The 12,649-nt window shown below is 37.5% G+C and overlaps 1 protein-coding gene and 2 long non-coding RNA genes across 3 annotated transcripts; 1 reads left to right on the top strand and 2 right to left on the bottom strand.

The window, feature by feature from the left end:
• Positions 1-4,151: 4,151 nt before the first annotated feature.
• On the bottom strand, positions 4,152-6,125 carry LOC112191630. The gene is made up of 3 exons (XM_024331016.1): positions 5,464-6,125; positions 5,148-5,289; positions 4,152-4,835 (listed from the first exon to the last, which is right to left on the bottom strand). The coding sequence occupies exons 1-3, from the start codon at positions 6,123-6,125 to the stop codon at positions 4,152-4,154; spliced, it is 1,488 nt and encodes a 495-aa protein (XP_024186784.1).
• A 2,787-nt stretch (positions 6,126-8,912) lies between these two features.
• LOC121051016 lies at positions 8,913-10,484 on the bottom strand. Its single transcript, XR_005804812.1, has 3 exons — positions 10,204-10,484; positions 10,001-10,115; positions 8,913-9,220 (listed from the first exon to the last, which is right to left on the bottom strand). It is a non-coding gene; the product is annotated as an uncharacterized LOC121051016 (long non-coding RNA).
• A 388-nt stretch (positions 10,485-10,872) lies between these two features.
• LOC121051017 lies at positions 10,873-12,649 on the top strand. The gene is made up of 3 exons (XR_005804813.1): positions 10,873-11,178; positions 11,871-11,975; positions 12,270-12,649. It is a non-coding gene; the product is annotated as an uncharacterized LOC121051017 (long non-coding RNA).

Here is a 12,649-nt window from a genome sequence, read left to right as displayed (position 1 = left end):
ACATAGGCTTAATCAATAAGCAATTTAAGTGCAACCAGATGACAATCAAGGAAGGAAAACGAAGAGACAAAAATATTTCAAGAATCTGCAATTATATCACATGATCGTTTCCTTTGCTAAGTATCAAGGCAATGAATGCAGTTGGCATATTGAAGAGAGAAAATATAGCATAGTTTAATCACAGAGAGCACAAATCTCGTAGTGAAAGGAACATAGTTCAGAGCACGAAGCATGATGTATTCTATCAACAAAATGAATTGGTACTCATATTCAAATCTTAGGGAGTAAACCTGTGATAAAAATGAGTAGAACCAATATGTGGGGCTTAGAAACAAGTTTAGTGAAAGAGAGAAGGAGTGAAGTAAGAGAACTAACCATGTGAACTAAGCTCATGATATCTCCTTAGAAGGATTAGGAAACATTGTTCCCAAGCTCGTATGGTATTTGAGTCATAGACTTCTTTTATGTAGTGACAATTAGAACTCATGTAACAAGACTCTTCTAAGTAACTCCCAGAACAGATGTTCTTAGGGTACTAAACATAACAAGGATGCTCCATGGAGAGAGTCTCGAGTAGTTGTCTGCATTACTTTATTTTTCATGCACAGATCACTCACCAACTCGTTTCTTACAAACCTTAGAAAGTTCACCACAACTAAGGCCAGATTACTAGGAGAGATAGGATAGAATTATCCATTCTCGTTTCTTATGAATCCTAGAAAGTTCACCACAACTAGGACCTAATTACTTTGAGAAGAGGGAATGAATCATTTGAGCATTGTAATTAGTTCACCTATTTCACTGAACCTCTTTCGATAGTAAACAAGGAGCATGCCACCACATAGGCTATAAGTGAAAGTGCATAAGAGAATTAACTGACTAAGATACGAACCATGAGTACACAATATTTGTCCAGAATAAGACATGACAACAATGTCCAGATTATATGTACAAGTCACTAATGACATTGGTCAAGGGATACTAAGATCACAATGTTCTCTCTCAACAGTGGACAAACATTTGAGTGCCTTAATACTTAGAACATATCCCCAAAGCATTCCTTAACATCTCAAACCAAGCAGTGTCAAGAGGCTTAGTGAACAAATCAGCAAGTTGACTTTCAGTGGGCACAAAACTTAACTCAAGTATATTCTGCTCAACCAAATCTCTAATAAAGTGATAGCAAAGATCAATGTGTTTTGTTCGAGAGTGTTGAATAGGATTTTTTGTGATATTGATGGCACTTGTATTATCACAGAAGATGGATAACTTACCTTGAGAGAAGCTGTAATCCTTGAGCATTTGTTTCATCCAGAGCATTTGAGTACAGCAGCTCCCAGCAGCAATATATTCAGCTTCAGCAGTAGATAGAGAAATACAATTTTGTTTCTTGCTGTGCCAGGCAACAAGGTTGTTCCCAATGAAGAAACAGCCTCTAGAAGTGCTTTTTCTATCCTTTAAGTTTCCTCCCCAGTCAGCATCAGAATACCCTGCAACTTCCACGTTAGTTTCAAAGGTATAGAAAATGCCACAGTTGAGTGTACCTGAAACATATCGAATGATTCTCTTGACAGCTTCCAAGTGTGATTCTTTGGGATTTGCTTGAAATCGAGCACACACTCCCACACTGTATGAAATATCAGGTCGACTAGCAGTGAGATATAGCAAGCTGCCAATCATGCTTCTATAGAGAGTCGAGTCGATTGATTTTCCATTTGAATCTTCGCTCAGCTTTGTGGTTGTGCTCATGGGATTTGCAACAGCTTTCTTGGATTCGAGGCCAAATTTCTTGATGAGATTTTCAGCATATTTGGTTTGAGAGAGAAAAATACCTGCATCAAGTTGCTTTACTTGCAGTCCAAGGAAGAAGGTTAGTTCACCACACATGCTCATTTCAAATTCACTTTCCATGACAGATTGAAATTCATTGACAAGATATTTAGATGTAGAGCCAAAAACAATGTCATCAACATACACCTGAGCTATGATAAGATCATTTTTCACTAGTTTTACAAACAATGTTTTATCAATTGATCCTCTTGTATATCCTTTTCCCACCAGATGAGTGGAAAGTCTTTCATACTAGGCTCGTGGAGCCTGTTTCAAACCATACAGAGCTTTCTTGAGTCTATAAACATGATTTAGATTATGTGGATCTTTGAAACCTTGAGGTTGTTCCACATAGACTTCTTCCTGCAACACACCATTCAGAAAGGCAGTTTTGACATCCATTTGAAACAGTTTGAATCTTAGGTGACAAGCAACAGACAAAAGCAATCTCACTGATTCTAATCTAGCAACAGGGGCAAAAGTTTCATCAAAGTCGAGACCTTCAATCTGTGAGTAACCTTGTGCTACTAGTCTGGCTTTGTTTCTGATTACATTTCCTTTTTCATCACTTTTATTTCTGAAAATCCACTTAGTGCCTATTACATTACAGTTTCTAGGTCTTGGTACCAAGTACCACACATCATTCCTAGTGAATTGATTTAATTCTTCCTGCATAGCACTAATCTAGTCATCATCTAGTAGAGCTTCCTTGATATTCTTTGGTTCAATTAGGGAGACAAAACCACACTGAGATATGACATTCATCGCTATTTGATTTTCTGTAATAAAACAAAGTAAAGCATTACCTCGTCTTACCTCATCTACACTTACCTGTGGAGCAGTTTGGCTTCTGGTTTTGAGACCATCTGAGATTTGTCCAAGAATATCTTGACGAGAATGATCCTTTTGAACTTGCTTGAACCCTCTTTTCACTTGCGGAGCTGGCTCGAAGATGTTGTCTGCATTTTCATCCTGTTCATCAGTAGTTGATGTGTATTATGAATTTGATCTGAGAGTAGGCGATGTTTCTGCAAAAGCTTCCTCCTGTCTAATGTAGTAATCATCAATAGACACGTTAATAGATTCCATAACAATCCTGGTTCTTTTGTTATAGACTCTATATGCCCGACTATTAATTAAATATCCAAGGAAGATACCATCATCGCTTCGAGCATCAAATTTTCCGAGTTGCTCTCGATCTCTTAATATGTAGCATGGGCATCCGAACACACGAAGGTGGTTTATGTTTGGTTTCTTACCTTTCCACAACTCATAAGCTGTTTGGTCAGTTCCAAATCTCAAGAAAACTCTATTGATGGTGTAACATGCAGTACTGACTGCCTCAGCCCAAAAGTTCGAGCTTAGACCAGCAGAATGCAGCATTACTCTTGCCATGTCTAACAGCACTCTATTTTTGCGCTCAACTATTCCATTTGTTGTGGAGTGATCGGGGTTGAGAACTCATGGGAAACACCTAACTCATGAAAGTAGTTAGCAAAAGCAGCATTTCTAAACTCAGTTCCATTATCTGACCTTACTCTTACTAAGCACATGTTTGTGAACTGTTTTTCAATTTTTATTCTTTGATTTAAACCCTTGAATGATTCAAAGGTTTCAGCTTTGTCTCTTAGGAAATTAACCCAAGTGTACCTGGAGAAATCATCAACGATCACAAGTATGTATTTCTTACCTCCAATGCTTTCTGTTTGAGCTGGTCCCATAAGGTCCATATGCAATAGTTCCAATACTCTTGTGGTAGTGACAGCGTTTATTATTTTATGAGGAGATCTGGCTTGCTTACCGATTTTGCATTCTCCACATATCTTGTCGGTCTTACCACTTAGTGCTGGTAGACCTCTGACACACTGCTTAGTGGATAATTTGAGTAGGTCCTGATAGTTTACATGTCCCAATCTTCTGTGCCATAATTCGAAGGTTTCTTCGGCAGATCTCATAGACAAGCAATCTTGTACATTTAGAGATTCATTAGATTGAATGTGATAACAATTATCTGAAGATCTCTTACCTCTCATAACATTTTCTCCCTTTTTATCGAGAATCACACATCTTTGCTTGTTGAACCAAACATCCTCATAATCATCAGCCAAGTGACTAACACTTATTAGATTGGCAGTCAAACCCTCTACATACAAAACATTTTTTAGATTAGGGATTCCAGGAGTATTGATTGTTCCTAGTGCAAGTATTTTCGCTTTTCTTCCATCGCCAAAAGTCACTGAACCAGTAGTGCTTTCATCTTTGAATGAGATAAACCAAGCTTTATCTCCAGTCATGTGTCTTGAGCAACCACTGTCCACATATCAGAAATCCTTTCGCTTGTCAGCCAAGGCAGTGAGTGCTACCAGGCAGGTTGCCTCAATATATGTTGAAGAATTACCTGTACTTACACTTGTCATGAGACAGATATCACTAATAGAGTCAGTAGAATCAGAGTGATTAGAACGCTGATTATTCAAGTCCTTTCTAATCCAGACAGGTTTATCTCTATTCTGCATGTTTGCTTTAGAAATCAGGTTAGCCAATTTGTTGATAAGCTCTTTCTGCTCTTTAAGTTCACAATGTAAAGATTTTACAAATAGCTTTTCCTCACCAGATGGAATTGACTTAAGTCTCTCATTACATCTTGGTCTGATATGTCCTAATTTACCATAGTAATGACATGTAGGAATAAAAGACTTAAGAGTTGCATACCTGTTATGATCAGTCGGAAACATCTGATTCATCCTTGCATGAGTGACTTTCTGAGAGGATTTTGGTTCCTTGTCAGCCCTTGTGATAGTGTCCTTGATGACTTGGGTGCTTGGATCACCTTTCTCCACTTCCGAATTGGATTCTCTCACAAAGTGTGTGCCTTTGGAGTTTTCTCCAGAATATCCAAGTCCGAATGTATCGTGGTGGGCTTTTCCGGAGTTGAACAACCTAGATGCTGTTGCAGAGCTTATCTCAAACTTTGTGAACTTCTCTTGAGTGGACTTCAGCTCTTTCTGCAATGATTCATTTTCAGTTAGTAAATTTAAGTTTAGAGCATGTTGTCCTTTTACCTTAAGTTCAAGAATCTTGATTTTGTTCTTCAGTTCAGCACATTGTATCTTCCAGGTTTGGGAACTTTTGTCACTTTGTGAGTTCTGCAGCTCTTCAATGAGTTTGTTCCTTTCTTGTTCCCAAGTGTTTTGAGAAGTCCTCCATACAAGTTCCAACTTCTCATTTTTAGCTTTTAGCAACATAATTTCATCCTCCAAACCTGCATTTTTTATTAATGTGGCTTTTGAAGCTTTTTAGAGTTGTTTGCAGCGGACATTGGTCTCATCATCTGAGAATTCTTCATCACTTTCAGATTCAAGTGAAAGAGACGACACGAAGGCAACATTTTCGACCTCCTGATGTTCATCATCACTCCATGTCGAGAGGAGGGATTTATTGTTGCTATTTCCATGCTTCCTATTACCACAATCAGTAGAAATATGGCCATAGCCACCACATTCATAGCATTTTATTTTTCTAGATTTATTTGCTCTAAAATTTCCTTTCACGTTGTTATCATTGTTAACAAAATTTTTCTTGGGAGCATTGAAACTTTGAGAGGAGGATTTATTTCTAAGAAATTTTTTGAACTCTTTGGTCAGAAGAGCAAGATCAAGTGGTTCATCTTCCTCTTCTTTCCCTTTCACAGCCTTGAAAGCCACACCTTTGGATTTCTTTTCAGGTTTTAGTCTTAGTTCATAAGTTTTCAGATTTCCAATGAGTTCATCCAAAGGGTATTCATCAATGTCAAAAGAGTCCTCAATACTAGTGACTTTAGAGTGAAACTTTTCTGGTAAGGCTCTAAGTATTTTCTTGACAACCTTATCTTCATCAAAAGGGGCACCTAGACTACGACATTGACTAGTAATCTTTAGGATTCTACCATGAAAGTCATCCACGGTTTCATCATCTCCCATGGCCATAGTTTCAAATTCATAAATCAAACCTTGCAGTTTTTGTGCACGTACCTTTTTGTTTCCTTCATATGTAGTCTGTAACAGATCCCAAGCTTGTTTTGCAGTGTCGCAGTGACTAATCCTTAGCTTTTCACGTTCAGAGAGAGCAGTGAAAATGCTATTTTTTGCTTTGAAGTCAGCTTGAAGATCACGTACTTCTACTTCAGTCCAGTCCTTCCGTGGCTTAGGAATAGAGACCGATGAGCCCTCGCCTTTAGCTGGAATTGTTGGTGTCTTCCAGCCATTTTCCACAATGTTCCATACATGTTCATCTTGCGCATACAAGTATGATTTCATGTATATCTTTCATTGAGTATACTTTTCACATCCTCCATCAAACCATGGAGGACTATTAACAGATCCACCAGCAGCCCTATCTCGATGTTGTTCCATCGTCCCTGCGATCTACTAGAATAATCTAGAACCCGCTTTGATGCCAAATGAAAATACCAAACAGAATGATATTGTGCTATAATCGATAGAACAACTTAACCAAGAAATTACTATATCAAGAGGAACACAGAAATTGCTAACGCAGTGTAAACCTCTCCACTGAGGAAACTTCACTGCGTGGCTTTTCACGTAGCCAACACGAAAGATCAATCCAATATGAATCAAATGAGTTTACTGTATACAAGTTGTGTTGTTCATAACAAACACATTCACTAAGCAACAAATGCTAACTTGATTTACAACTGATCTAACATTGATTGTAAATTCATCAACTCTAATCAAGCAACTGATCTTCCTTGTTCTAAATGTCTCACTGATCTTTGAGAATGACTTATGAAAGTACTGGACTAGACAAGAGAAACATGAAACAAAATAACGAGAGTTTTCAGAAAAAATGATTTTTGACAAAACCTCATGGTTCAAGTGTGAACAACGTTTTTATGCATAAGACCAAAAACCCTAAACTTGTATTAGTTTCGAAACCTTTTATACTGGAGGAAAACTCCCCCTCAAACAAATCTTTTCTTTAATCATCAAATAAGATAGATATAGAAAGATATCAAAAACTGAAATCAATGTTTCCTGTTTATTTGTTATGCATGTAAAAAATCTTTAATGCAAAATGCACCAAATCAATTTAATAGACATGTAGATCAATTTAAATTGTGCAACATGATTTGGAATGAATATATATTAAACTCAAGATCAGTGAATCAATTTTGCTTGATCTTATCTTCCTCTTTGTTTCCTTGAAGCTCAGTTTTCCTTGTGACAATGGGAAATCATGCATTGAATGGTAATAGCCCAATATACTTACAAACAGCCAAGGTATCACAATCATTGTTTTTCCAGTTGCTATTGTTGCGTTGTTTTAGTCAGCATTCACATTTTCTAGTGTGATGCATAAAGGTAAACATCATCCAGCAAAGCAATTGATAAACGTGTTATAAAACTTGTATTCAGTGTTGACGCATTAAATCTACACAGCGAGGATTTTCCTGAATCCATAGAGTAGAGTCAATTGTGCATGAGAATATAATAGTTAAGTTCAATGTTTTTGCAATGTAGGAAACGTAGTTTGAAGCCGCCGCATCAAAAGTTTATGAGTCATATTTGAAGAGGTATGCTGCCAAAAATTTATATATTTAGTTTTTCATGTTTTCAACATCTAAATTTTATCTAAGTGTGTGATCAGAGTTTTAGAACATGGCCGTTAGAGGTTCCAGCAATAGGAGCCAATTTGAAGTCACTAAAATTCTCAATTTTTTGGCAATTTTCTGGTTCTTGGGCATTGTGTTGTATAGTTAGCCGTAGATATATCTAGGAGTGTAATGATCTATATGTTCAGTGGGAGTTGGTTTCAATGCCACTATGTCTTTTAACATTTTGGGATTCTCCTATTTATTCCTATTGTTCTGAAATTGTCTGATTATTATTTGGGTTCAATTTTATTTGTTACCCTGATTTCGCAACAGTTTTGTTATTACCAACTGAACGGAGATTTTTTTTTTTTGGTTTACTTTGTTTGAATATTCAATATTCTACGACATGGTAGTCCCATTGAAGGTTTTTGAGTAGTGCAGTTAAATTTGTATTGATTTACCCAGATACCTTTTGATCTCCTCAATTACCAAATTCTAACAAGTACTCCTTTAATATTGAAAGGGTTAAAGTTTCTTCACTTCCGTACCCTACGATGATGCAGATAAATTTTATCAGGTACTCATATAATAGAATGTTATTGTGTGCTCTTTGTTGCTACAAACTGTGTCCTTTTAGAATTTCTCCTATCCTTTAAGCTTTTGGATTTCCGATATACATAATTATGACGTTGGATTTTATTTTATTTGCTCTTCACTGTTTTTTGGCTTTGTATTTGACAAGCTTATAAAGAACTTTGCTATTGGAACCAAACCAGAAAAAGAGTGAATAAAGATGAGGAGGCTGTAGGGTTATAGATTAGTTAAAGCTTGAACACAACACTTGATTAATTGTTAGCTTGTTACTCTGCTGGGATCAAGAAGGTTCATGCTTATATTTGAAAAAAGAATGGTTCTTATATGAAACCATGTTCATGTTGTCGTCAGCTAATTTTTGTTCATATTGTTACCCACTCTTTCCTCTCAGTTATGTATTACATTTATTATCATTTGTTCTTTGTTCCATGTTATCCAATATGGTCTAGTAATGTTTAGTTTTGCCTCTACTTAATTAGCTGCTACAATCTGATGTGCATTTCACTGTCTGCAGAGTGAGCTTGAAGATTATCCGAGGACATAATGCAACGTATTACATTTCACTGGCTCCAAAATATTTGCATTGAGCGTGTTGCACTCGGTCGAGAATATATAGGTGCCAAGTGTCACCATCTGTTATTGATATGATGTATAACTTATGGTTTCAATATAGCACTTGAACAGCAATACGTTGCAGATATTCAATGGATAATTCATAGTTTAGTTATTACATTTTAATGGAATGCAAATCATTTTGTGAATTTGTGAGCCAGGAAAGAAATGTAAAGCTCTTGTTTGGTGCCAAATTGGCGCCACTTTTTTAAAAACAGCATGAGCAATTTAGACACCATTCTAAAAGCTGCTAGTTAATGTTATAATTGGTGTGAAAGAGGTGGCAAATGACAAGACATATTTGATGTGACAGATTGTTTGTCAAGTTAAAAGTTTTGCCACCGATTACTTATTGGTGTTCTATGCTGCATTAGAAACTGGGGCAATGGGGACTGACATTGCATGGGTGGCTGCATTGTGGCTAATGAAGAAAACAGTGGCCTATGCCATTATTAAGCACCCTTAACTGATGGTGTCCTATAGCCAATTTTGTTGTAGTGAATCAAGGGATGTTCCTTGAACACACTTATCAGAGTTCAATCAACTGACAGGTTTGCCCTTGATCAAACACCTATTGCTGTAGCACAAGGCCTGCATTGTCAAAACAGAAAGGGAAGGGTCAAATGGGAATATGGTAATTAGGATTCCAATTGGAATGCATCACAAGTGATCGATCCGGAAGAAAGTTGCAGCATCAAACAAATACTAGCTTTAGATATATCGATCTTCATCTTCCGCAAACAAAAAGCAACGTACACAATTGGAATGGTAGGATTCCCCAGCAAAAGAAACTATGAAGTCCACGTGTAAAAGTAGGTGATATGAAAAATAGTTGCCAGTTCTATAATCAAATCTCTAATGATTCATAGATATTAAGGAAGGAAAGCTTTAAAGTAAAATATGGCTCCTAAGAGAAGCAAAAGTAACACAGCTTGAAAACACAAAATAATCTTTATATAAATCTAAAGGTCCTCTTTGTCAGGTCCGTGATGCCTTAATGGTACTAGCTGATAATGCCCTGTTTGGTTATTCAAATCGAAAGGATGAATCCAAAATTAAAATTTGCATTGAGCTTTGGAACCAAATTCATGATATCTTGGTAACCAAACTAATCATAATTTTGAGAATTAAGGTATGGCAGAGGTTCACTTTCCTACTCTAGAAAAAGTTCAAGGCTTCCCTCCATTTTTTGGTTTGGATATATATTTAAAGAAGAGGCAGGCATCTCTTCATCAAGACATTCTTTGCGTCTCCAAAAATAACAACAGCACCACTGTGCAAGAGAAAGAACCTCTACTCTTTCTTCTTCTTTTTTCCTTCTACTGAAGAAAAAAGAAAACTGGAAAAAAAAAAGGTGTGTGCTTGACATACCATTACTGGCAGTAGTAGTGGTAGTAGTAGAAGAAGAGTTTCCTAAAACCCTGGAATTGTTGCAAATCCCAGTGTTAAACGTCCTATAACCACCTCCAAGCACTCTGGCGTATACCTAAAACCAATCCAAATTCAAGAAATTAGAATGAAAATGATAATGATTCAAGTTTGTAATCGATTGTATAAAGGAGGGAGAGAAATACGGAGGTAATGGAGCTGCGAGCGAGCGAGTAAAAGAGCCTGACGCCATTGGAGCCACCCATTTGGGGGGGGGGAAGCTCTATCGATCAATCAATCGAACAGAAAGGTTGAGTCTTTAGTGAAATTGGAATTTTGCTTCTTTTTTTTTACTTTTTTATTTTTTTTGGGGTCTGAGGGGGTTTTGGTGTGTGATAAACCCTGGAGAAACCCTAAATTTGAGAGAGTGGGGGAAGGTTCTAGTAGTGGACGTAGCAGAGAAAGAGAGAGAAACAGAGCCCAGTCTTGTGGGAGACACACCAAAAAACAAAAAAACAAAGTCTGTTGCTTCAAGCGAGCGCATGTTAAGGATCTAATTTAGGTGCGTGTGTGGTTCACACTCAACTCAAACTCGTGTGGTTGCAGACCTAGCTTCTTTATTTTTTTTCACTTTTCAATGCCCTACTTCTTTTACTGTTTTACAGTTTTACTTAGTTAACATTTAACACTCACTCAAGTCACGTGTTAATGGGTCCATGACTTTACCCTCAAAACTATGATGATAGAGTGAACCAAAAGGAGCTATGACACGCGCTACACGCGCCTCTCCTTCGACTCCTAGAGCTCCGCTAGGGTTTTTTTGTTTTAGATTCAAAGCTGTCAGGGAGATCGGATGGTGGCCGCCATGGCCAGGCTTCTGCACCACCAATTGGTTGCTCTCCCAACCCAAATCTCTTCCAAATGTCCATGATTCCCTGTTTTTACAACTTTATAACATAAGATTTCTTGAGCCGCTTCCTCCCTTCCTACACCCCAACCTTGAAAATATTAGCTATCCCATAAACCAAATCTCTAAATCTGCAACCCTCCCACTGGCCATCTTCCCACGCCTAAAAATCTACTTTTTCAGCTATAGATTTCGAACAGAATCCAACCACGGCTCAGTGGCAGCACATAATCATTTCTACTCGAAACTTGAAGAAATCAGCCGTAATGACCAGGTACGCCTCTTTAAGCGCGTTTCTGCATTAATTTTCAATAATAATTGTTGCTGCTTTTTCCTAGGTAGCACCTTGTTCCAACGCCTCGATTTCCCTCTGAAACGCTTCCTATTCCTTTTAGCCCCATTTATGGCTATACCCAAAACCAAAATAGCCATTACCATAGTCTCTAGATCCGTGTTTGGGCGTTTGCGTTCTCAAGACCATGCTTGCTCAGTCATGGGTGACAATCTAGGCATTTCATTTTCAGATTTTACCCAAATGAACACTATTTATGCGGGTACTTTGATCTCTCTGAGCACCACACCCTTCTTAGAGAGATCACACCTGATTATACTTATTTGCAGTAACATGATCAGGAATTACGAAAGTAATTAACACAATGTTATAAAGATGAGGAACTGTTCTGGCTACAAAAATCAAGAGCAAATTGGCTGCAGCTCTGAGACAGGAACACCAAATTTTTCCAAATGCAGGCTAATATGAGGAAAAAGAATAACTATATTATGAAACTCAAAAATAATGAGGGAACCTGGGTTACTACAAATCAGGAAATAGCCGAGATGCTTGTACGAGACTTCAAGAAAAGATTCTCTGTTGATCATACACCTAGTGCCAATTTCATAAATAATTTTATTTCTATTATCAATCCCTGTATCACTAATGAAGATAACTTATTGCTTATGAAACAGGTAACAGATAAGGAAATCCTTGATGCGGTCACATCCATAGGACCACATAAAGCTCCTGGACCTGATGGACTACATGCAGCATTCTATCAAAACTGCTGGACTGAGGTAAAAGACACCATTATTCCCCTAGTTAAAGATTTCTTCGCAAATAACCTTCCTCTAAATCTCCTGAATCATACTAACATTGCCCTCATCCCTAAAGTGGGGAACCCCAAAAAAGTCACAGATTTTAGACCTATAAGCCTTTGTAATGTTTCCTATAAGATTATGAAAAAAAATTTGATAAAACGGTTAAGGCCTTTGCTAGAGAAATGCATTTCCAATAACCAAGGAGCCTTCGCACCAGGCAGATCAATTCATGATAACATTTTAATTGCTCATGAAATCTTCTCTTCTCAGATTTCCAAAAAAAGAAGGGCCGAATAGGAGCGTTAGCTGCAAAACTGGATCTGGAAAAGGCCTATGACCTTATCAGCTGGGACTATTTATCCAGTTGCCTTAGGAGGTTTGGCTTCCATAACAATTGGATCAACATGATCATGAATTGTATTACCTCAGCCTCTTTTTCTTTGCTAATTAATGGGAAGCCAACAGGTTGGTTTAAGCCAACAAGAGGCATCCGACAAGGAGATCCACTCTCTCCTTATTTGTTTATTTTAGCAATGGAACCCTTAATCCGACATTTGAATCATCTGGCTACAAGCCATAAATCTCAGGTTGGACTACTCTCTTCTCCTCTTGGTTTCAGAATCTCAAATTTAATGTTTGCTGATGACTGT

The sequence above is a fragment of the Rosa chinensis genome, chromosome 1, assembly GCF_002994745.2.
Source record: "Rosa chinensis cultivar Old Blush chromosome 1, RchiOBHm-V2, whole genome shotgun sequence".
NCBI classification, from domain to species: domain Eukaryota; kingdom Viridiplantae; phylum Streptophyta; class Magnoliopsida; order Rosales; family Rosaceae; genus Rosa; species Rosa chinensis.
Note: the sequence above shows the minus strand (reverse complement) of the source record. Positions and strands in the feature narration are given on the sequence as shown.

Bases quoted from the DNA above. Each gene is read 5' to 3' on its own strand.
- LOC112191630 (XM_024331016.1), bottom strand. From the start codon at position 6,125: ATGAAATCATACTTGTATGCGCAAGATGAACATGTATGGAACATTGTG. The intron at 5,290-5,463 runs GTTCAAAAAATT...TTGTGGTAATAG, and splicing joins CTTGCTCTTCTGACCAAAGA to GAAGCATGGAAATAGCAACA. The intron at 4,836-5,147 runs GTCCGCTGCAAA...GAATCATTGCAG, and splicing joins TCTCAGATGATGAGACCAAT to AAAGAGCTGAAGTCCACTCA.